Genomic DNA, 13,016 nt, shown 5'->3' with positions numbered 1-13,016 from the left:
GGTTCTAGAGAGCAGGGAAAGTGATTGGAGAAAGCTAAAAATTCAATTTTTATTGTCTATCACTATGGACGGCAGTCCATGTAGTGACGAAGCGCACCAGGAGAGTGTGCGAAGGCGACTACTATTATATAGCCGCAAAATTGAAAATCTGCTGTGATAGTCCGATCGTAATGAGTAATACACCAATCGAAAGGTATTGCAAAAACTTAAAGGATTGCATACCAAGACTTTAAGAAAATCAATTGGCTTGGGAGAGAGAGCGGTGAAAGTGAAAAAGTGAAAATTTCGAAATTTGGAGCTGTTGGGGCCGGTGGGGATAAATGCCCCCTCGCAATGTTTTAGTTGTATTCCTTTTGAAAATACCCGTCGAATGAGGGGTCATTTGTCAAAATCCGACGCTCCGTTCAAAAGTTATAGCCAAAATAAGATTTTCTTCTTCTTCCCAAAATGAAAATTAATTTCTGTTTGTCAGTTTGTCCACTTGTCCAAAATATGTTTTTTAAGTTCTGAAAATTTGATATGACGTTCATCACATCGATATAAAAAACTTTTGTTCTACCACTTTTGGAAAAACTAGCTAGTTTAGCGGGAAAACAGCTATAAATAGCTAAAATTCGGAAAGCCGTAACTTCTATACTACTAAAGCTACAGACTTGTGCTGCATCTCGTTTGAAAGGTATTTTTAAATGCTATAAACGCTTTCTATATGCAATTTGTGTAAATGTAATAGTTAAAAAAATATGAACAAAAGACAATTTTTTAAAACTTTTTTTTTAGCTTTTTTTATTTTTCTCAAAAACGGCTCTAACGATTTTCTTTAAAACTTTAAACTGTATAGCCCTTGAGATTCCTTAAATTTTGGTATACAAGACATTACTGTAAAAAGTCACGTTTAAAAGTTATTTTTATTCGAAAATGGCCACTTTTGCCAGCTCGAACAATTAACGCTCCCTGAGTATTGAATTTTGTGTGAGGGTATTCGAACTGTATTTTAGGGTCATGGAATCAGTAAATTTGCACTTAAGAGTTCCATATAGGAATCTTTTGTTCTACGACTTTTGGAAAAAGCCGCTACTTTAGCGGGAAAAAGCTAAAAATAGCTAAATTTCGTTAGTTTGTAAGTTCTACACTACTAAAGGTACAGACATGTGCTATACCTCGTTTAAAAGGTATTTTGAAATACTTCAACGCCTTTTTAACTTAATTTGTTAAATTACAATAGTTTTAAAATTATGATTGACCAATTTAAATTTAAATGTATATATTAGCTCCTATGAGAGCAAATGTAAACAAACAAAAACTTCTGATATCAAATAAAAACACCTCTTAACGAGGTAAAAAACTAGTGACGACCGCACCTTCAACATACAAAAGTTCTGATATCAACATTTGTGACGAAAAATTATTACACTCGTCATTAAATAGACTTTCTAATATTTTCTCATTCGGCACGCTGCAATAGAAAATGCCTGTGAAGGGAAAAAGGCTGGAATAGTCTGCTAGGGCGGGCCGAATGAGAAAAGATTAGAAAGTCTATTTAATGACGAGTGTAATAATTTTTCGTCACAAATGTTGATATCAGAACTTTTGTATGTTGAAGGTGCGGTCGTCACTAGTTTTTTACCTCGTTAAGAGGTGTTTTTATTTGATTCATATTTAAACAAATAAAAATGATTTCAATATTTAAAACCAACAATTCTTATTTATTTACCCAAGTGCACTATTTAAGACCCCCCATCGAAAAAGAAAACCTTTCCACCTCAAGCTCAAACGGGTTAACCTTCGGAGCTCTGAAGTATCACGCAGTTGCCGGCAATTCATGGCCATCAAAATCTATTGGGGGCAAACTTGAAATCTGTTCTGTGGCATAATTGAAGTTTTAACCCCCGGAAACGGCACCCCCCAACCCCCCTTCCCCTACTGTGTCACCTTTTGGCAGTCGAACTCATAATCGGGACACGTGCTGGCTTCGTTATTTCTCTCTTATTCCTTGGTTGGCTTTCATTTACCGAACTTTCGTCTTTTCCCCCGCCCTCTTTCAAATTGTCAAAGTTTTTTCTGCTTTTTTTTTCTTTGGCAGGGGGGCTAACTACTTTGCTGCCTTTTATGGACGCTCTTTATTTAGTCAATGACTTTGACGTCGACAACTTTAATCGAAAGCAATCTGGAGTCCCGGGTCTCTGAGGTGAGGTGTGCGCACGCGTTTCGCTTAATGCCGCGTAAATTGTTTCGCAGCCAAAGTTTGCACATTTCGCGTTATCCGCCATTTACATATTAACCCAAAAGCCGAAACCCGAAACTCGAAACCCAAAACCCCAGAGCCGAGGGCCCGAAAGGCCCAGGAATCCCTGGGCTCCTTCCAAAAATAGTTTTCAATTAGTGTGTTTCGGGGCGCCTCTGGCTGAGCAGGGTCTTCGGATTGTGCTTTCCTCAGGGGGGAAAGGGGGCCGCTGTACTTAAGTTTATTTGGACAAACTTTCCGCCCAGCTCAGCGAAATTATGCGCATTTTTATCGCTCGCCCGCTCGGCATTTTGTTCATGTTTATGTTTCTTTATCTCTGGCCGAAAAGTTATTGGCCAAATTAAACCGAAACTTGTTATTGTATCGGTGGCATCCATCTCTTCGGTTAGCAATTTAAAGCGATATTCGGCGATCATTTACAGCCTGCTTTTGACTTTTTCCTCCACATAAATCATGGGCAATATTTTTTATTTTATTGCTGCCTTTTGTACCTTGTGCGGCCAACATATTGTGCATAAATCTTTAATATTAAGTAAACACACATACAGTGCCGTCTAAATTTAAATTTATCGCCTGCTGCGCATTAGTTGTACTATGTGTGTAGAAAAAAAAAATAAAAAGGATGTCAGGAGCTGTAGGAGCAGGACACAATGTTGGGAGCTTAGCTTGGGAGCTCTGGATGAAATAGGACTAAAAGTTAAATGGAAATCTATGGCTTTGCGGCTTACCGGAGAGAAAGGGAATCCGGAATGCGGAAAGGGGTTTAGGCTTTGGGAAAAACGGGAAATGGAAATGTTATAAGCTGCAGGTAAATGTATGCAGTCGAAGGATATTTTTTCTGTAAAAACGAAACTCAAATAGAAGAATACCCAGGACGGGCTTAAAAACTAATATCTCAAAGAGGCAAGTATAACAAAGGGAAAAACGAGGGGGAAAAGTCCGGGTAAGACCGAGTTACCTTGTTAACTTAGATGAAAAGTTGACACTCAAGCGTGGAAAAATCGCTCAGAAATGCCAAAGAAGCCAACGCAATTGGCCTTGTTAGCGGCTGGCAACTCAAGAACCCCGTGCGCAACTGTACTTGCTCTTGTGGCCCACCTTAGTCCCCCTCACTTCCTTCCTTTCGATCCTTCAACTTCTTCCACTTATTTGACGCTTTTCAAAACTCTCTCACATATCCACAACAATCAACTGCGATTCGTGACGTGCTGAGGGCCCGCATTTCGAGGCTAAATGTCGAAAACTTTCATATTCGCCTCCCGGTGTCCCGCCATTAACTCTGTCCCAAAAGCTATGGTGAGCAGCAGGAAATCACTGCACATACAGTGAGGGAAACTACGGTGATTCGATAAAATTCTTGTTCATTCAAATAATAAAGCAAAAAATGTCAAGCCTTTTTATACCCTTGTAGAGGGTATTATAATTTCAGTCAGATGTTTGCAACGCAGTGAAGGAGACGTTTCCGACCACATAAAGTATATATATTCTTGATCAGCACCAATATCCGAGTCTATCTAGCCATGTCCGTCTGTCCGTCTGTCCGTCTGTCCGTCTGTCCGTCTGTCCGTTTCTATGCGAACTAGTCTCTCAGTTTTAAAGCTATCGCGATGAAACTTTCCCGAAGGTCTTCTTTCTATTGCAGGTAGTACATATGTCGGAGCCAGCCGGATCGGACCACTATATCTTAAGGCTCCCAATCAAATATAAGAAAATTCATTGTAACTTTGTAGGAAGTAGGCGTTTTGATTCTTGACTACTTAAAAACAAAATTGAAATAAATCGAAACGCTGAATCTGGAATCCCTGGAACTGCACCGAGTGAGTATTCTTTTATCTACAAGGGTATATAAGCTTCGGCTGGCCGAAGGTAGCTTCCTTTCTTGTTATATTTATGTGTGATGTTAGTAATGTTTACGAAATTGTAAACTTAATGGGTCTTGTTCTTTTAATCACCATCATATATGTTAAAATGAAAGCACAATTATTTTTTAAAATTAATGATAAAACAAAATCAGAATTATTTTTGTTAGTGTGCTTTCAGTACCATATTTTGCATTTTACCAAGGAATTTATGTCAGGACATGTTAATGCATAAGTGAATTATCACCTGCATTATTTTATTGTCTAGATAGATAAATCGATGTGTGATGTTAGTAATGTTTACGAAATTGTAAACTTAATGGGTCTTATTCTCTTAATCACCATCATATATGTTAAAATGAAAGCACAATTATTTTTTAAAATTAATGATAAAACAAAATCAGAATTATTTTTGTTAGTGTGCTTTCAGTACAATATTCTGCATTTTACCAAGGAATTTATGTCAGGACATGTTAATGCATAAGTGAATTATCACCTGCATTATTTTATTGTCTAGATAGATAAATCGATATTCATTTGTATCAATTTGCAGCTTTTAATATTTTAAATATATTACGTTACTGTCGAGAGAGTAAATAAATAAAGTAAAATAAATTAAATTAAATTACTTACTCTCACATTAAATAGGGGAAAACAGCATGCGAAGATAAATAAGGAAATAAATAAAATAAAACATCAGTGTAAAATGCGCACTTCTTTGATTAGGAAAAACGCCAGGTAATCGTCTGCGGGCGCCGCCACAAAAGCTTGGCTGGTTGACTGGTGGGGTGGTGTGGAGATGTGGAAATGGGAAATGGTGGGAGTGCCTGTGCACGGTGAAAATCAAATAAATAAAGTAAACCACAAGATGACGTCGTCGCCATGACAATGCCCTGGCTGGCTTGTCCAAAAAGAGATGGGGAATCGGGGAAACTGGGGGTTTGGGCGGGCGGATCTGTTGTTTATTCGATAAATCTATGGGAAGGCAAGCGGCGCTTGGCCATCGAGCCATTGGAAACGAGCAGAGAGAAGCTCGAAGCTTCGCCAGCCGTTTTTCAGTAACTGGCAAGCGTTCGAGCTGAGCGGGCTAAGCCGGGCCCAGAGCAACAACAACAGTACAGTCAGTGAGTGGGCGGTGGGTGGCATTTCCACCCGCAGGAAAATAGCTTTTCCCACCCAGTGTTTACGTGTGTGCCTCTGTGTGTGCGGTTGTTATTATTGATGGCTTCACTTTAACTTGCAGCTGGCTGCGGGAGCTTCATTAAGTGAGAGTTCGCTGCTGGATTTGTTGGCTTTGTTTGGACGTTGGCAACATCGTCGCCGTTATGGATTCACCTACACCGCCAATTGTCATCGAAGATTCAAACGGTTCAGCAATGGACGCCTGTTTCACGGCATTCGACAAAGACGGGTGAGTAGTTGGTAGGAAATAAGAAATATATTTATCGGATTTAATTAAATTACATGCCCTCCCCACACAAATAATCAACTATTTATAAATTAATCCTGTAATTATATAATCTCAAATTTAAATTCGGACCATTCGGTTGTTTGCCCTTTGTTTTATATTATATAATTACCTTTATTATAAAAAATATATGGTTTCGCTAAAAACTGCCACCACAAGCCGCAAAGTAGATTATTTGGCAAAACAAATAAACAAATGATCAAATTGTGTTGAAAAATATATTCAAAGCATATTCAGCACCGGTTAAAGTAAATAAACAATCATTTAAATGTTTTAGTTTTTCCTGCACAAATGGAAATATAATTTATTTTATAACAGGCTGTCCAACGTAAAATGGCGTGCATTAAATTTAATTGACATTTTGAGCCGTTTTATATGGGGCATATTTAATGTGAATCGATAAATGCAAATGTAGTGAACAAATTGTGTCCGTTCAAAAGCTCTTCTGTTTAAGATTGTGATTTAAATTTTGACTTCTAAAAATATCAATAGCAATAGCAGTCAATAGCAATAAATATTATTTATTTGAGCGAAGCTAAATGTTTAGCAAATGAAGTGTTTAGCTAACAAATGAATGTTAGCAGAAAACAGAAAATTAATTATGACTATTATTTTATCAAATCAATGTACATTTTTCTAGTAGAAAATAATTAAATACGTTGTTTTTTTTACTTTTTAGACGTTGAAATTTGATTATATTTGTGTGCGAGTTATAAAAAAAATGCCAGGGCATAAATTTTTAGCAATTACTAAAACAGAAACGTTTTCATTAATAAAAAATTCCAAACATTTCCTGTTACATTTTAATAAAATACAATTTTCTTATCCATTCCTAATGTTTTTTCCAGCGATGACCGCCTGAGTCTTGCCGAATTTTCCATAATCTGCCGAGCTCTTTTCCGCAACGACAAGGGACATATCTACGATGTGCCACCCGAACGCCTGGAGCAGATATTCGCCGTCTTCGATACGAATGGCGATGGCTTCATAGACAGGGAGGAGTTTAAATTCTGCTGGAACCAGTGGATAAAAACGGTGAGCTGGAATTAACTGAATTTCCCAAGCCCCCCTTTCAGGTTTCGTTGGTTTTTGCGCACTACTATACGTATGATTTTCTTGTTTTGTGGTTAACGTTTTGCGTTATTCAGTGATTTATATCCGGGGACTCGTAAAATCATAAAAAAATGTGATAATAAAATATTTGTCAACATGTATCTCCCCTTCCACAAGCAGACACACACACACATGAAGCTAAAATTTGCAATCAAAGTGGCCGAGTACTCGGATTGTGTGTGTAATTCAATCCTGATCAGTCCCAGACCCCGGCATTCTCAGGGGTGTGGAGAGGGGGCTTTTTGGGGGGATTTCAGGGGGCTTGGGCAGCGGTAAAATGTCGCTTACAGCGAATGTCACACGTCATGGGTCTCCCAGGGATGCTTTCATCATCATTTCCATTCCGCATTTCGTATTTCGCGTACCATCTCCATCCCCATTTCTACTTTCGTTCGCATTTCCACTTTCATCATCATCATCATCATTGTGCTGCTGGCCTGTCACGAAGAAGAAGCAGCAGGCGGCGGCATATGCAAATGTGATAATCCGATGCCGGGACTGCCTCACACAGATACACACTCATACAGTCACAGTGGCCAGACTCCGCACGTAAAGTGATAAAAACGCGTGACAAATAAAATGCCACAGAAAAAAGTATGGGAACTGGAAAACATGGCCAAGTTGCATTCAAGATGGGTTCCCATCCCCATTTCTTCTCTCCAACCAGCATATTAAAATAGGAATGGGCGAGGAAAAAATTTCAAATAATTTTATTGTTGTAGTCTATGACTTTTGCACATCTCCATCCGCATCACAACTTTGTTTGCCACAGTCGCTGCCATAAAATTGCGTACGTGATGGTACCAATTTGCAAAGACTTCTTTATTTATTGCCGCCTGCTTTAAGCTACTTGAAGCGCCGGCAAGTTTTGAATTTTATTTGGCTTTTTCCTTCTCTCTCGAGTGGAAATCAAAGTTCGACGAGGAATTTTCCCCGAAAAGTTTCGGCTTGTTGATAAAAACAATCTGAATAAAATTCTCGGTGAAAATGAATGGAATAAAAATAGTTTTTCGATGGTTTGGACAAGGAGTCGTTATTAGATTCTCCGTTTAATGGTGTTTCCTGTTTTATAACTATATTTTAAAAGAGTTTTCTTAGATACTTCGAACTTGCAACCATTGGAAAGTTATTTTCCTTTTCTAATTAAAGTCTTTAATTTTAGAAATCCTCTAAATTTAGTAGATTAAATATATTTTTGTATCATGTTCGTTGGTTAATAGTATTAAATAAGCTATTTATTTAAATGATTCTGTTCAAGTGGTGTAGTAAACGTTGAGTACAACAAGTAATTGTTTAAAGCTACTTTAATACTTAAATTTTTTGCAATTTACAAAGTTTTTCCATCCTTTTTGCGGATGGTTTTACTGGCAGGCAAACTTTTAATGATGTGTTTCCACCTGATAAACAAGACAACTTAAAGCTGGTTTAAGTTCTCAATTTTACTGAATTTTCAGCAAGGGTTGGAAACGGTAGGAAAACGCCTTTAAATTGCTTAATGATTAGGGGTATCGTTTTAGACCATTTTTATCACATATCCAAATATTTAAAGTCTATTCTTTGAGTTTTATGCTGTGTGGATGGTAAACCATCAGTGTGTTTATATATTTTCCCACCTTCTAAAACGGAGGCATCAACTTTGATGACCTGCTCTCCACCCGGCAATCCACCCACATTCCCATTACGTATACGCAGTGATGGCAGCTTATGCGTTGCCTGTTGAGTCCTGCCCTCCATTGTCACGCGACAAATTATTTTTGTGGAGCATGGGGAAAGGAATAATCATTTTATTTTTGATATGCCATTTAGCCCCGCCCAACGGGGACCGCCTCTTCCGCGTGGCACACACACCAAATTGTGTAATATTGTATAAAAAATTTATTAACGTATAAAAAGCAGAGCGAATGAAATCTTCCGGCAGCTCGGCAGCTGATATTGTAATAACGGCAACACTTAAAAAAATGACAGCCCCTAACGAAACCCTAGTTACGCATTCGCAGTTTTTGCACGAGAAATGAAATAAATTCGAGCAAAAATGCCGCCCCATAAAATTGACTTTTGTTTGTATTTCCGCATGAATTGCATAAATGGTAATTTTGCAGTTTAATGTTTGTGCGAAGGGATGGGGAAAATCAGAAAGAAGGCGAAACGCAGCGCCAAAAAAACGGAAAAAAGGAAAAACAACAAACCAGCCGAAAAATTTGCATAATAAACAAATCAACTGACGGACGACTAAAAAGAGGAGGAGGGTTGAGTTTGGCTTAGAATTATGAGGATGAAACTTTGGCACACACATACAGACGCACACACAAATTAAATAAACGCATAAATAGAACATTAACGCCATAAATCATTTGCAACGGTCGCTAAATATTTTGCGGCTCCTGCGGCTGTCTGCTTATAAATATATTTGTGTGGATTTCGGTTCGGTTCGGTTGGGATTGCACATTGAAATCGATTGAAGTTGCGGAAACGGAAATGGAAATGAAAGCAAATTTATGGAAATAATACCGACCGATGGCCCATCGAATGATTGCGCGTGTCCAGAATTCATTTGAATGCGAAAGGTAGTCGTCTGTCCGTCTGTCTGTCCATTATTTACCCCAATTTTGATTTACACACATAATTCAATATGACGCGCTTACGTTTTGATGTTTTTATTGTGTGTTTGCATTCGCCCCGAAAGTGCGTAATTTATGTGCTTAAATGTGCAGAAAATGCTTTTTTAACCAACTGCACAGAAAGGTGGTTTTCTGTTTTTCGGGGTCCCAGGCGAAAGTTGCCCCAAGCGTGAAATGCTGCGGCTTTCACATTTCTGGGAGCCCTGTTTTTGACGAGGGACCAAAGTTTGTGCTTGGGTTTGGGTCCCTTTGCTCTCTGCTTAAAATACTAATTGACAAAGGTGAAAGGACACATATACAGCACAGCTCGGCGTTTTCCTGATAAACTCGCTGCCCTGGCACTTTATTTAATGCGAATCTATTCCTTTTGTTTGGGCCTTCCCTTTGACATTTTTCGGCCCTCTCAATTGACTGCAAGAGGCGTTCTTTTCATGTACACAAGTACATACTGTATACCATTTCTTTTATTTTGGAGCTCCTTTGTTCGTAAATATTTCATTTCTTTAAACTGCTTTTATTTCTCGTATAATAAATTTATGGCCACCTCACCTGCTCGTTGGTTTGCGCTCCTTTGTGGAAGGAAACACACGCACACCCACACACGAGGGCGGTGGGCGTGGCAGCCATATATCATACAAGGCATCATCATATAGTTCATTGAACCCCCTGGCCATAAAGCAACTCAAAAATCTTCAACAGCTTTAAGTGTCTTACAATGTCTACCGTTAATCTTGGCCCACCCCCTCCCCCTGGCAGACACACACACACTCACAGATATTACAGACATACAGACACTAACACTGTGCCGTTTATAATGTCTTCATTTATGGCACAAAATGTGGCACATTTTTTTGTGCTCAGTTACGCACCAACACCGAAAAAGACACGGCGAATAGTCAGTCGTCCTCCATCTCGGCGGGCAGGAGAATTACACTGAGTGCCAAAAGTCGCCTCACAACTTCTCTGCTCATCGAGCGGAAAATAATATCGTGCTATAAATTTCGCTCAGTTTTTCCCCGCTCCCAGCTTAATTTTTGCTGGTCGCTGGCTGCCGACTGCTGGATTTTCCCCTGGCGGCTGCCTCACCGACTGATGAAAGTTTAACGACCAAAGTTGACACGCTGCGGCGATTATTTAGAAAGTTAATGACTTATAACATACCCCAAAAAAGTCACAGGAAATGAAACAGTGGAGGAGGAAATCAGAAAAAGGGAGGGAGTGCTCGAGGGGGAGGGCAAAAGCAAGATGACCGGAGGAGCAAGATTCATTGATTTACTGACCAGTCTGAGAGTTGGTTTTAGTTGATTGGACTTTATTGAAAAATGAGTCGCCATTTCTTAAGCTCTTGAACGGAATCAGCGAAAAAATGCGATAAATTGCAGGTTAACTAGGACGGCCCAATTCATCTTGGCTCGAATGTAAATTTGAAAGAAAAAGGACGGAGGACCTGCGATTTGATTTCCTGTCATTTCGGGTGACCAGTGCTTGCGGCAAATTCGGTTAGGTTTTCAACGCAGTTAAATAATGGTTATAATCACTCAACTAACTTTTACAAAATTGGAGATTATGATTGTTAAATTAATTTCCACGGAGTATTTTTTTATAAGAGACAGATAGTGGTTTGAAAATGTTTGAAAAAATATTCTAAAAAATATATTTTTTTTAGATTGTTGAATTCATTTTAACTACCACTAAGAAAATCATAATAATTAAGGTTATGATAGGCAAAGACATTTTTATGGAATATATTGTTTAAAAATGTTTCATACATTTATAAGAGATTTTTGTTTGAATTGCGGAATTAATTTTAAGTATAATTCATTTATTAGTTTTTTCAATATTTTTATTGTTTTGGAATAGGGAAAAAGGAGTCTAAGAATAGGATAGTTTCCACCCAAACCAGTTACCCCCAAAAACCTCTTCAACTTTTGCCTTAATCGAAATCGGCTCAGCGAAACAATTTCCCCACTATCCTATCCAACCATAAGTTGTGTCGGAATTCAAGGCACCTTTTATCCAGATAACCCCGCAAGTTCTGGGCGCTTATTTATAGTTAGTTTTCACTTCTTTTGGCGGGTGCAATTCCCACCTAACAACTACCAACTACCACCTATCGAATCCTTAGCCCGGCTGTCTGGCAGCCGCATAAATTGTATAATGTAATTTTCCAGCAACTGTCAGCCCCAGCCCGGCTCAGCCCACAAATCCACAAAACTGTCAGGACGATGAGGACTGTCTGCCTATGCCAAATATATCTGTGCATATATCTCTGTGTATATATATCTCTACCGTATATATTTATGTATTGGGGGTCTCCGGCGACTGGCAGCCACCAACTTATGCAACAATTTCGGAGCGGAAATTGCTTTAGCACCTGCCTCCGCCTCTCCACCCACCTTCCCCCCCAAAAAGGTGTACATTTTGGGGATATGTGTGATACCAAATATATATAGATGGCATGTGGGTGTGTCTGGTCTGGCTTCGGCACGTTCGCCTTTTTGGCACATACTTCAATAGCAAGTTGAATTCCATTCCATTCGAATCGAATCGTGGCTCGCTCTCGTCTCGTCGTCACTCGTTTAGCTTGGCAACTTTTTTGGCCCAGAACCCAGAACCCAAAAGCCAGAGACACACGAACACTTTGACAGTTTGTCTGCCTCACTGAATTGAAGTTGGCCTGGGAGCCAGCAGCCCGATTTGGGATTGGTAACCCCAAAAAACGTCGACGCTCTGGGTTTTACGGATTTTGAAATTTATTTCCCACCGAAATTGAGTCGAACCGAAGGACGAAAGTTTCTCCTGTGTGTGTGTGGCAAAGTTATTCCTATAACTTGTTCCTTTTGTCTCGGCTTCAAGTGTAATTTGAATTTAAGATTTGCTGTGGTTACCGAAAGGTGCCAAGAACTCTAGTCCCCTTTTCCCTTTTAGCCCTTCCCCTTACGAAAAACCAACCTGTGGTTATCCATCCCCCTTCCGCAATCTTGCCTTCAATAATTAATTTAACTGTAGCACATTTTTGTGGAGTGAGGAGCTTCATCAGAGATTCATAGTTTTAACTTTAAATTAAGATGCTGATTTCCGGGGGGCTGTGTGCCATCATAACAAAGGCCCAGAGGTCAGTTGTTTATATTGGCCGGAATTTGAGGGATGGGGCGCGTGTTAACGATGATGATGATGGCTCGCCAGTGGATCTTGGGTAGCATCTGTGCCAGATGGCCCGTAATTGGAAGCCTGGCCCTGATTTCTTGAGGTGAGCGAAGAGCAACTTGATGTGCAAATTGCGGTAGACAACCGGGGCTCCATCCCGTTTGTTCGAGCTTCCGAAGCCTTTTGTGGCCTTAGCCGTGTTTGCCCCCAGTTATTAACTCGGCTCAGCTCCCTGGCTTGTCTAATGTGTCGGCCTTAATTGTTTTGGAGTTGGGTTTAAGCCGAAGGAGGAGGGTTAGTTTTGATTTGTAGTTGAATTAACAAGGAGGACCGAGCCAAGAGCCTCGAGGGCAACTGAAGAGAGACTGACTGGTAGAGTTTGATGAGAAAAAAAATTGAGAACGAAAAACAGAGACTTTTTATGTCCGTTTCTCTTTTAAAAGTAGAAGAAATTTTTCAAATCGAACCTTTAATTAAAAAGTTGTGAACAAATCAAATCAACAAATCAAATTCAAGCAGTGCATCTCCCTCGCACTTCCTTTAACTAATTTATTTAATAGATTTTATCT

General features: G+C 39.3%; 1 protein-coding gene across 2 annotated transcripts in view; it reads left to right on the top strand.

The window, feature by feature from the left end:
- The window catches only part of Naam (Nicotinamide amidase), a 32,440-nt gene that overhangs the window by 14,880 nt on the left and 4,544 nt on the right, over nt 1-13,016 (top strand). The window contains exons 1-3 of one of the 2 annotated variants that reach the window (XM_070217030.1): nt 5,173-5,225; nt 5,345-5,512; nt 6,418-6,604. In XM_070217030.1, coding sequence (XP_070073131.1) covers nt 5,427-5,512; nt 6,418-6,604 — 273 coding nt within the window. In that variant the 5' untranslated portion in view covers nt 5,173-5,225; nt 5,345-5,426. Of the gene's footprint in view, nt 1-5,172; nt 5,226-5,344; nt 5,513-6,417; nt 6,605-13,016 lie in introns of those variants that run through there. The other variant, XM_017151834.3, reaches the window with a different exon arrangement.

Source organism: Drosophila takahashii, chromosome 3R, assembly GCF_030179915.1.
Source record: "Drosophila takahashii strain IR98-3 E-12201 chromosome 3R, DtakHiC1v2, whole genome shotgun sequence".
In the NCBI taxonomy this organism is placed as follows: Eukaryota; Metazoa; Arthropoda; class Insecta; order Diptera; family Drosophilidae; genus Drosophila; species Drosophila takahashii.
Note: the sequence above shows the minus strand (reverse complement) of the source record. Positions and strands in the feature narration are given on the sequence as shown.